The sequence below is a fragment of the Motacilla alba genome, chromosome 1, assembly GCF_015832195.1.
Source record: "Motacilla alba alba isolate MOTALB_02 chromosome 1, Motacilla_alba_V1.0_pri, whole genome shotgun sequence".
Taxonomy (NCBI): domain Eukaryota; kingdom Metazoa; phylum Chordata; class Aves; order Passeriformes; family Motacillidae; genus Motacilla; species Motacilla alba.
In genome coordinates, this window is record NC_052016.1 from 19,622,738 (window position 1) to 19,635,358 (window position 12,621).

Below are 12,621 nucleotides of genomic sequence, written 5' to 3' on the forward strand. Positions count from 1 at the left end.
TGCCAGGAGCAAGGCAGGGTGTGACCTATGCTGCTAGGCTGCCATATGCACTTGTCCTAGTCCCAGCTGGATGACAGCCTCAGGACCTCACTCTGAGGGCTGCACCACCATCATAACAATCTCCCTCTACTTCAAAGCCCCCTTTCTCACACTTCCTTCCTTTGGTAATGAACCTTCAATTTCCTCCAGGTAAATAAAATGGTATTGGAAAGAACTGTAAAACAAAACATAAAAGTAGCCGAGCTGGAGAGTTATAGCCTGCAGTGTCTCTGGGAATGGGTTTTCCTGTCCTTGCACTGCAGTTTCTAGCCTGTTGTCTCCTAGTTTGTTTGACTTTTCTTCCCAGATTTCAGCTATAAGATCTCTAGCATGCAACCTTCACAGGAGCATTTGGAGACATGCTAATAGGTAGGAAGACTCCTCCCACAGCTCTATTTTTATTAATGGGGGGATCAGAGAAATTGCCACAGTTTTAACATCGCTTTTTTGCAGTAGCTGTTAAAGGTTCATGTTGCCGAAACAGTAAACTCATTTGTTGACAACACAAAGATCTGAGGTCAATTCTTCTGTATGAGATTTTCAGGTGCTGGGAGAGCATGTGTTTGTTGATCAGTAGGTTACGTGGTATTTTCATTTGGAAGTGACATTTTCCGTGACATTTTACTTTAGAACAATAGCTGGGCAAAATCGAAATTTCAGGTCTGTAACAGAAGAGTAATGTTTATTACTTAGTCTATTTAGTAACTTGCATCATTTATAAATTCTGCCTGATTGCATCTCTTTTCACAAAATCCAGTTTAAATGCATTTTGAAAAAAGGAGGGTGCTGACTGGTTTCAAATGTGCTGGTTTGCAAACTTGCAGACCAGCTGTCCTACTCACTGGTGAAGATAAGAGGGCTCAGAGGAAGAGTTTTGTTTTGCTGGAAACACAAGCAATTTTCTCAGGAGATTGCTTTGAGAGAGATTTCAGCAATATTGCAGCCCCACTGTTACTGGTGGGTATTGCTGCATGCATGTATAATTTGTGTTAGATAAAATCAGGAAGTAATAAAGACAGGTAAAAAGAAGAGATGAAAGATCTGCTGTGTAGGGTTTTTTCTTTTCCTTTTCTTATTTTTCTTAGGGAGAAAAATAATGTCCAGGGGATGCCATATTAATCTGGGGAGAAGCGAGTGCTGCTTTAAATCAGAAAACTTGTGTTATACCAAGTGCTTTATTTTGAGAACCATTTCAGTATGTTATGAAGGAAAGTTGCAGACTAGGCATGTTTACTAGACCTTTAATTGCTACATTTAGGAGAAAGGCGCTTTTTTTTTTTTCTTCTACCCTTCCCCCTCCCCTTTTTAACGACAAGAAGCCAGAGTTTGCTGTGCAAATGAAGCAGGCTTTGCAAGAATCAGATTCACTTTGGACGACTCTTCACATTCCTCGTCATCATTACATTAGGCAGCACAATTCCATCTCTGGTTGTTGGGCAGAAAAAGTGGGCAGCCTGCCAGGTAGACGTTTCCATGGCTCCCAACCCCCAAAGGTGATGCGTTTTTCAGCTAATTCAATGAAGAGTGGGCTGAACTTTGGTATAAACCAGACAATAGCTGCCTTCGCAGTATCAGCAGAATGGTTTATGGGAATGCACTCCACATTTGGCAGAGCATCATGTGACCTTACGGCTGAGATTTTGTGATGGTGCCAACGGAGACTTGGAAAGCGGTGCCCATTCTGACTTTTTTCCTCTTTTCTTACATGGCTCAGAAAATGGTGGATCTTAATACTTGACTTTAGCCAGACTCAGCAAGCAATTGAGCTTTGAAGCACAACTTTGCCTTTATTCTGGCTTTTTTGGCACACCACCAGGAGGCTGTCCCTTTCACGCCTGATAAATTCTGCTTCTTATCTTCAGATAGAAAAAAGAAAGAAAGAAAGAAAATATCAGCAGAATAATTATACTTCATAACTGCATTTTAGAACTGCACGTTTTATTTTTTTATTGGTGACGTGTAGTTTAAAACAGCCCTCCTGAGTGTCTGAAGGATAAAAGTTTTTATTTTTTTATTTTTCTGGGTTTTCTTTTCTTTTTGTTATTTTTTTCTTTTTTTTTCCTCCTTCCTCCTGTTTAATGAACAGGCGTTTGAACTGGGCAAACGGGGCGACAGCATTGAACATGAGATCATTGCAGCCTAGTGTAGCAAACTGGCACCCTGCCTTTTCACCCCTTTGCTCCGGCACATTTGTGCAATCCTCATTTATAAAACCGGCGCAGGGGCGAGGTGAATTTTCTGGTCTCTCCCCACCTCTTGTCCTGGGCAGGCAGTTGCGGCAAGGATTGGTGCAGCTTTTGCGCAGTGCTTTGTGCCTGGAATTCCGAGAAGAGCGAGAGAGAGAGAAGACAGGCATCCTGGTCTTCTTCCGAGAAAGAACAGGAGCCCTAAGAAGAAGAAACAAATCTGAGTTTGTCCTACATACAAGAGTACAGAAAAAAAAAGTGACTCTCCTGCTTCCAAAAAAAAATCTGGCATGTTTCACTACAGAGGCATCAGGACGTGTTAGAGCTTCTTAAAACAGTGTAACAAAATGAGCATAGGAGATTGTTCCTTTAAGTAAAAAAAAAAAAAAAAAAAAAAAAAAAAAAGAAAAGAAAAAAGAAAGCTGGAATTAATTTTTTGTTTGTTTGCATGGTTTTTTCACTATTGCTCACATAGCAGTATTTGGCACTGGGTGAACACGTACCTTTCATATCAGGTATAGCTTCTGTTTCTTTTTTTCCTCTTTTTCTTTTTTTTAAGCCGTTTTAAACGTGTTGTTCTGCAACTGAGTTCTTGTGTATTAATTTTAACGCAGTCTTCTCTTCACACTTTTTAAAACTAACTTTTTGGGGGTGTGTTTGATCTAATGCTGCTAAAGATAGAAAGTAAACAAAAAATCGAGGGTCTGTGGAAATAAGTGGTTAGGCACATTTTGTCTTAGCTAAGCACTAGAGTTATGCAAAGACCTTAATGTTACATTTACTCAGTCTAAACTTTGGTTATCTCTAAGAAAGTTGTGGGTATTTAGATCTGGTTGCTAAGGAAATTAAATTCTTTTTTTACAGTGTGACTCATACTTTCAGTTTCTAAAGAGGAGAAGTGAAAAAAAAATCGTGTTAAGCTGTAGGAAAGGATGGCTTTTGTAGCCTGTATATTAAAGTTGTAAGGGAGTTAATTCAAATATGAGTTTCTTACAGTTTATATCTAAATCCATTACAAAGAAATCAGTGTGATAAGCACTGGAATAAAAGGCACATTATTGGGACATTCATGAAGCACGCCTGGTTTGCAGCCAGTAGCAGCAACTATTTTAAGATATTTAGAAAAGCAGCACTTGTCCAGGAATAGCTGAAAACAGTATTTAGGATACCCATTCAGGATGTTTGTGATAAGTACAGTTAAAGTAAGTTTTGAGCATATGACGCTTTAGTAGAGCCTTTTACTTAAGGCATTTGTCTGTCTGTTGTAACATATTCCTAAGCAATTAGAGGAGTATGTAACAAAATTCATTCTGACTGACAGATTTTGAAAAGCTTGGCCAAATCGGTGCTTTACCTAGTTTGGATTTTTTTTTAAATATTATCTTAGTCTTTTTAATTGATGTTAAAAATACAGATGTTCTCAGTTAGAAATTACTTTGAAATTACAGTGTCTCTTTCATCAGAAAATCTTACATTTGTTGGGTTTTTTTCAAAATATTCATGCCATTTGCATCTCTAATAAACGGTTTTATAAATATTCCTTTATGAAATAGAACTGTTTTAACATGTTCTTCACCTTTTATACATTTTTGAGTAGAGAGTAATTTCTAAGATTATAGATTATATGATTGAAAGATTATATGCTGGCTTTGCTACTTTATATTTTTGTTGTTCTGCAATGAATTCTGGGAAATTGCTGAATGGAGACCTTATATATATATGACACATATACCTCCATGCACCCATTTTTGACCAGAAAGTGGGTTTTTTTTAGGTTTAGGGTGCTTCTGCCCTCCCCAATAGTTTGTTGGAATAGTTTTGTTTTTCATTGATACCTAAGCCTGTTGAGAAACCAAGGCTTGCATTAGCTTAAAATAACTTTTCAAATTTCTTTATCTGGTCAGACAAATCACTCCCCCAGTATTCCCCCCCCCCCCCCCCCCCCCCCAGATAAGTTTTTGCAAGTGTTTCTTCATTTAAGACACTTGGTTTATGCCTGTATTTTCCTGAAGTTCCGTACCTAATTACCTCATTGTGTTCACTGCTTATAAAAATTACTCCCTTTTGTTGAGTTTGCTCCTTCTCTTCTGAAATTCCTAATAGAAATTAAGTACTTGTAGGTTGTAAAAAAGGATAGAAAATAATAAAAGAAAGAGTCCCTTTTCCAAAGTGTGCGCGTCCACAGCATGTATCCCGTGGCCCTGAGGAGGGGCGTCAGCACTGTCGGGTTTATCTCTTAAAAACATAATTACTAATTTTGTGTATATTTAATGTTCAGAAAATACTTGACATAAAACAGATATTTCAATGTCTTTCTCTCACTGTTTTTGTTTTTTGTTTGTTGGTTTTTTTATTTCAGTGAAAGAAAATTTAAAATGAAAAAGGAAAATTAAGAAGTTAATGATACCAGATTTCAGCGAAGGTAATACACTGATCTTAAATACCTTTTTTTTTTTTTTTTTTGGTTATACAGTGAAGCTATTGGCAAGAACCTAAAGCAGTTTAAAAAATATTTCCTTAAGACAGCCTACAAATACAATTTCAGAGATGTGTATTAAACTTTTGCTCTCATTATTTGCTGTTGGGAATGTTGCAGATTGTGTAGCTGTAACTGCATAAAGATGTAGCTTTATACTGTATGTGTGCATGAAGCTTAAGAATTAACTGAAAAATCAAAACATAATTTGTTCTTTGATTAGGCCTAGCAGATATATAAGATATATAAGATGTATAAGACATATATTTTACTAAAATACTCATATTAATACTATATTTGTAGTACCTATAGCTACTTTCTAATATGCAGCTATAATGCAGTGATCAATTATTTTTCAAATGTGAAATATATCTTCTATTCACAAAAATAAAAAAGAAAGAAAATTGGAAAAGCAATTTTATAGCACTTATTACAATCATTCAGCAAGTTGTATATGCAGTCTGGATACTTCTGATACAAGATAAATATTCTCGTTTGAGGGCTTGTCTCTACATATTCTCTACAGTGTCAGCAGAATGCAATTATAAAAATGTCATTCCTTCTGAATGCTGAAATTTTGCATAGAAAGTGAAAGCAGGTTTAAAAGAGACTTTTCTAGAAAATAAACTAAAGTTATTTTAAAATGCAAGAGGGTATGTATATGCAAGATTTAATTTACCAATATAAAAAAGAAAAGGGAAGAAAACGGTAATTCACTAATGCTCAGCTGTCATTACTGAACCAGAAATGCGTGTTGAAGTCTGCAAGAAAATGAAACATTGCCTTGGTAAAAAACTTTGCTATTGACAAACATTTATTCTCTTGAAAAGTATTTTGCCCAAATAACAATGGCAGAATTAGGACTATGGTGAGAACTAGTGGAAGGAAGGCATTGAAATTTTACTCAGATACAGATTTCAGTTACCTACTCAAATCAAAAGACACCTTTATATGGTGCTTGGTTTTAAAATTATACCTGAGCCTCATGGCTGTATTTTACAAATGCCTTCGCATTCATACTGTTGCAAGTTATTCTGATGCGTCAGGTGTTGTGCTTAAAGGTGCAGTGTTTATCAATGTTTCTGGTTAGAGTATGAAAGTTATAAAACTGTGTCTGTGTGTCACCCTTCTGAATTACTGGGTTTTGCCCCAGAAAAGCTGTTTTCAGTCTGTTGTTTAGGGTACCCTACATTCAGTGTGGGATTATTTTTAGTGGGTTGCTTGCTGGTCACAATAAGGATGGATTTGTTGTAGGTGTTAACCCTGAAGTTTTGCAAGATTGCATTTCCACTTGCATTCTCATTACTAGGGAATTGCATTGATGGGAGGGTTAGTGAATAAAATATACAAATTAACATCTTTGCTTTGTTTAGTGGCTGTTATCCAATCAACAAGTTATTGTCAAGCAGTACTTTAGTTGTGGTGTAATGTGAAGAAATAGCTATGCAGTTTTCACAATGATGTAAAGGAGCAGCACTCCACTGTGCCTTGTTGCATCTCAGATTTGGTGGGGTGTATTTTATTATGAGTTGTAGTACATGGTATGAGCTCAGACATGAATGAAAACCTGTACTTTTCACTTCTATGTCATGTCCAGTTATTGATTCCAGTCGAGCACACCATAGTCAGATGCAAGTTGAGAGTTGAGGGTTCATCAGTAAGGGAAAGGACATTAGTTCCGGCTGAAGACAGAACAATCTTTTGCCATTAAACTGTTAAAATAAAAAATCCTTCCATTTTTAAATAGAAACTAGTCACAAATCTTTGGCTTATTTGTTGCCTCCACCATTTATGCAGTTAAGCTTGGATGAGCCTTTTTTGCAATAGATGGTAATGTTTTCACTCTTGAGTACTTGTTCCCACATCGCATCGTATGTTTGTTTGTTTGAAGTCTCCTGCACTCTCTGTAAGAGGAAAACCCTAACCAGCGATGCCAATTGGCATAAACCCGTAGATCCGATCTTGTGTTGAAACGCACTGCACAAGCTCGCTTCTATGGGTCTGTGTCAGTGTGGTGATCTGGCAAAACTTCACGCAGCACCCACTACAGTGGTGTTTGACAACAAGCCCAAATGAGTGTACAAAGTCATGTACTGACTCTGGAATTCTTCACTTGTCCATTGCCTTCCAACCTGATTAAGGGATTTGTTCTTTTATAGGTTGCTTTAAGCATCTTTGGCTTAATATCTGATTAAAATGTAGAAAGAGGTGTGAGGGAATCGTAGGGTTTCCAATGAGGGAGTGTACTAATACAATTTCCTGGCTTTACTAAATATGCCATTCCATGGTATTACACTCAAAAAGAAAGAAGGCATTTATATTTTATTCTTATTGTTAAGTAACACCACATACTCATTTCTTTCCAGAGATTTTCTGGGTTTTCATCATCCTTATCAAATATGTATGTATATATATACGCACACAGCACACGTATATATCTTTATACATATGTAAACAGGATAGAACAGAAGTTCTGTAGTAGAAAAATCTATCTAAGAATATGCCTTATGATCTGAAAAGTGGGAAGTCACTGCAGTTGAAAGCTTCCCCCCCATGGGAAATATGTAGGCCAGTGGCTGCTGTCACATTTCAAAGAAAGGCTGAAGAAATGAAGAAGACTTTATGGTCACCGTTGGAAGCTGTGTGCATCCGGGTTGAGGTAGTAGGTTGTATGGTTTAGAGTTACACCCTGGGAGTTAACTGTACAACCTTCTAGCTTTCCTTGGAGCACACTTGAGCCATCGAGGAATTCATCACCACTTTAATCTGATCAGGGAAAGTATGCAAAAAGGTATTGTTTCATGGCTGTACATAATGATCACTCTGAGGCTTTATTGATGTTGAAATAGTCCTGATGACTTGATTATTTCATTTAAATCCTGTTATGAACAATGCTGACACATTGCCTTAATGGACTGTGACTATGTACTGCAGACACTTAAGGAAAGAATGATGATTATTTTAATTCCATTAACAGGAAAGGTTTAAAAGTTATTTTGGTTTATAAACTCAGGAAAATACCAAGTATTTAATGCTTTTTTTCTTTCTTCAGGGAGTAGCTTATCCTATACATTTGATTTTTGTTGTTGGCATTATATAGGTCTATATATTTTTGAAAAGGAAAAGAACACTTTCTTTTTTCCTTAAAATGCTTTCCAGAAAATATTGCATGCTGCTGCTTGGATAGCAGTGGCAATGTCACAACTTGTTGCTGGTCTTCCCTGTATTTATGATATTATTTCTTTGTGCCTGAAGAACTCAGTATTATGAGCACAGATCCAAATGACCTGCAGACCCACCTGTGTTCCCACCTTTCTGTGACTCACTGACTCAGCCCAGCCCCACTCTGGGGTCTCAGCACCTGTGTCCTTACACAGCACATCAGGACAGATGTGAGGCCAGGATCAGACCTGACGCAAAATGCTCTTGACTGTTTCAGTCCTTGATTCATCTTTCTAGCTCAGCAGGACTTGGAGAAGTCACTCTCCCTGTGCAAATGTTTTCCAAAACACTGGAAACTGCCCCCATTGTCAGGTCCCAGCACTGGGTGCCTCCACCCATGTGGGATGAGTGCCATAGACAAAATTATCCCTCCTCAATCCTGGTGTTCTCTGTGTATCTGCATGCCTTCTGCATGCCTTTTTTTTTTTTTTTTAAGGAAATACCAGAAGGAACAAAACAAAAAAAAAAAAAAAAAAAAAAAAAAAAGAAAACATTCCAATCTGACTCTGGAGAGAAAATTAGGCTTGTAGAGGTTCATGCCCCCAATTTGTGTGACCCCATTTCATTCTGGTTTGCAGCCTTCCTCATCCTGTCTGGAAAAAACAAAGAAATGTCCCTTAAAATGTACATCCCATGAGCAGGTATCCTGTCAAAAAGAGACAAAAAGGGCGAGTGTTTCCAATCCTAGAAACAGCTGTGAAGCAGGAGAGAAAAGAACTGTGCCTGTATATTCGCCATGATTTTTTAAGTGAGGGTTACTTCTGGAACTGACCTCAAAGATGAGGCCTCTCCAGTGAGATGGAACACACATTATTGCCAAAGTCAGAGCATCTGGACCAGACAGTGATGCTCATTCCAAAATAGTTAGGGAAAAGTGATACTGTCTTTTTCCACATACTTTTCCATAAAAAAGTGAAAAGGAGTATTATTTTCAAAAATAATTAGTCATTAAAGACAGCAATAGTGATAATTTTGCTGGAAAGTGAAAGTGCTTAGGTTTGTTTATGTGCTCTGCAAAAGAACAGAGCACAACACCCATGTGGTGTTTTGGTCAGGGACAGATCAGACTCTTATGGGATGAGGAGAGGGTGAAATGTGACTGTTCCACATAGGGGCGAGGGATCTGTTCCTGGAGCTGCCAGGTTACCAGCAAACAGGTCTCTTTTCAGGGTATTTGGAAGCCCTGAATTTCTGTCTTTATTTTTATTGGAGGTGAACATAACAAGATGTTTGATATTTCCAATGTTTAGTGGTTTTATGTTTTGCATCAGCAAGGACAGTTAAGAATGTTTATTTTAAGTGGATTTGAAGGTTCATTGTATTTTGGTTGTGTTTTCTTTCCATGTCTGTATATTAAAAAAATCACTTGCTCACAGGTCCCTATGTTTGTCTCCTACCAGCTTAAGGTTTACCTGAACCCTTTCCTAGATAAGGAATACCAGGAGGAGATAAAAATGGATTTAGTTTATCTTTTTAACAGCACTTATTTGCAGTGATTAATTTTTGTGATAGGAAATTGTTAAAGAAGATCTGCATGACAGGTGGATCCAGCCTGAATTTTAAGTCTGTCTTAAAGTATATGGGACAGAGGAGAGATGAGGTTGAGTGAATCAGAATTGCTCCAAGCTGATGGAAAATGCTTAAGGGAACAGTGGCTAAATGGGAAGATAGAAGGGAGACCTCCATCAACCAGTGAAGCCTAACAGGGACCACTCACAATCTGAGTAAAAACTGCAATATCCTCTGTGGATTCAAAAAGACTTGGGTCACCAGTACATTTTCTTTTGTTATTTTAATTTTATTTCTTTTGTAGTTTAAGTTCACTGGAAAGAAACATTGTAATTGCTGGTTTCTGCCAACAGAGCAACAGGTGTTCAATCCTTTTGTATTAATTCTTCAATTAGTTGCAAAATAAGGGGAATTGTTTATACTAAGCTGAACTGAATAGAAATGACTGATGCAGAAAATGTGGGAATGTTTCATCTGTCCTTCAAAGGCATGATAAATTTGTAATTCTATCAGGCCTAGTTGCAGGTTGCTATGCAAATTTTCATTGCAGCATCCCCAGCTTTAATGAATATACATTTTCTCTATTTCTTTCTCTGTTCTTTAATTTAGGTTTTTTACCCTGTAATGTGCAATACATTTTTTTGACAAGAGTTATCAAGTTACAAGAAAAAAATGAATGAGACTGTGAGGTAATTTTGAAGGGGATTGAGGTAGAGAATGAAGAAAAAAGGGGGAAAAAGCTCTATTAAGAACAGCTGGATGGAGTTAGGTCTTCTGTGATTTCATTTTAAAGTCACAAAACATATTGTCTGTTTTAAGTAGAGTCTGACATATTTTACCTTTGCAGTGCAGTTGGAGTATAAGTGTGCCTCGTAGACTCAGCATTACACTGATGTGATGCTTCTGTAGGAAATAAATGCACTGTGTGGCATGGCTAAGTGGGGATGGGTTCCAACCTAGGGCCCATCTGAGAGTGTTTTTTCCTGTAAGAGAGAACATTGTCATTCTTGTGATTGTCTTTGGTTCTTGCATTTGGAAAAAATCTCCATTAAGATATTCAGGGAAAATCTGGAGATCCAATGGATCTGCAACTCCCAGTTGTTCCTTTGGGAGATATGTCCTCAGTGTTTCACAAGTTTGGTCCCAAAGAAAAGCTGCAGAGGCACTGACTCACCCAGCACCCTTTTGCTTGCCACAATTTCCTTGGTAAAGATTAAGTCTGATCAATGGTGAGCCCTGGTTCTCAACAAAGGAATTACAGCATGGCAAAAACCCACTACAGTGCCAGGTCGTGCCTGTCTTAAGAGCTAAGTCACTTCAGAGAGCTGCGGAGAAATTGTATTTCCTTCTGCAGCCCACACTGTCTTTGTCCAGAGGCACATCCAAAGAAAACAGAGTTAGAGGGACGTTTCTGAGTTAACAGCCATGACTTGGAAGCACTGACAGAACTTGGGTGTTTTGGGCGCAGCCGTTTTGAGACCTTTCCCTGTACCAAAGGTGACGTTAATCCAGTTTACCAGAAGAGGTAAAGTAAGTTATGACTAGTTTTGTGCTATTGAAATAGCACACAGTAGTCAAAAATATATGAGCAAATTTCTGGGTTTGTTATTCTACTCAGCAAAAGAAAATGCGGAGTTTCACTTGGTCTCATCCTTTGTTTAACTTCCTTGTCTTCAAAACAGTTGAAGCTCTTTGGAGATTTTTAGGTAAAGAAACTGTTAAAATACTTAAAAGCAAGTCCAAAAAAGGTTTGCCTTGAAAATCTGTCCCTTAAACATGACAAACAGCGTTTAATAATCTCCAAAACTTGTTTATTGAAAACTTGTTTGTTGAAAGCGAGAGACCTGGGATAGGTCGCTTAACTGATAAAGTTGGAATAGAAGTGCACTTGAAGTTTTTCAGATCTTTTGGATGTGGTTCCATATGACATTCATTTATCTATTGAGAGCAGCTTCTGATATTTTTAATAAAACAAGTATTAAATACATATGGCAGGCCCTGTTTAAATGTGGGTATTGCTTTTATAGCACAGTTGAATACAAGTTTGAAAAGCTAATGCTTTTATATTGCACAGTACAGAAGAATAAAATTGTTTCAGCTTTGGCCTTCACATAGTAAAAATATTTACATCAGAGTGATGTTTTAGGTAGAATTTAATTTTGCATAAGGCTTCTGGATATTTCTGTTGTAATTCTTTGTAATGTATATAATGTATATAAAAATTTCAGGTTAATTTTTTTGAGTTTTTTTTCCCCTCATCTCTTCTTTCATGCCAATTCTAGAAAGAGTAAGAGTAAGCCTCACGTTGATGAAGTCTTCTCAAGAATGCTTGCAAGCTCTAAGTAAAAACTCAAAGATCAGGCCTCTTTTTTTTTTGTTTTCTAGAGTGTCATTCTCATGTTCAGGAATTCCTTTCTCCTTATCCCTTCTTTTGCAAATATAATTGGCATGGTATTTGTTCTTGCAGCAAAATAGGCATGGATCCCTTTACTTTTATGGGCATTGTTGCACCTCCTTTTGGATGGAAAGATGTCCCCCATAAACACCTGTACTTGGAGGTTTTTTGGATAAATGTGGTTTTCTGGCTTGAGTAAGGCTGGTATCGATATGCATCAGCCATTGCACCAAGAACCTCATTGAAAAGACACAAATACAGAACAGCAGACTAATCCTTTTTCTAAGAGTCACAACAGCCTTGGGTACTGTGTTGCTTTCATGGCTGAGGAAAAAGGGAGTGGTGTATTTTATTGTATTTTCTTGTGCATGTGTCTAACATACATATATTATGCTTGTGTTGTCTTTATCTGAATGTTATGAGTCACCTCAACTAAACTTATGTCCATGGTTGAGAGTGGGGTTTTACAGATTTTACCACAGATTTACCTGGGTTAATCTGTGGTTTATCTAGGAAATGCAACTCCCTTCCTTTTACTTTTGGTCTCCACACACTTTTTTCACTGGTCATTTTTTATTCTTCATTTACTGACATCATGATAATACTGGCAATGGATGCAGAATCCATTGCATATATACTAGCAACAGAGATGGATTGGGAGTGACCTGATGGCTGGAGAGAAAGGGATTGCTGTCATGTTTATAAGGTCAGCAGGAACCAAAGTTTACTCAAAATATCTTCTCCATGAGTCCTATCTGACATGACTCTTCAGCTTGGGAAGGAGAATACAATTG

General features: G+C 37.5%; 1 protein-coding gene across 11 annotated transcripts in view; it reads left to right on the forward strand.

The window, feature by feature from the left end:
* LOC119704257 overlaps nt 1-12,621 on the forward strand; it is a 279,500-nt gene that overhangs the window by 236,460 nt on the left and 30,419 nt on the right. For all 11 annotated transcript variants that reach the window (XR_005257893.1, XR_005257894.1, XR_005257915.1 and 8 more), the window contains one exon: nt 4,585-4,647. Coding sequence is in view for 2 of the 11 variants with exons in the window: in XM_038145189.1 (XP_038001117.1) it covers nt 4,585-4,587 (3 nt within the window). In the remaining 9 variants the exon portion in view is untranslated. The remainder of the gene's footprint in view (nt 1-4,584; nt 4,648-12,621) is intronic.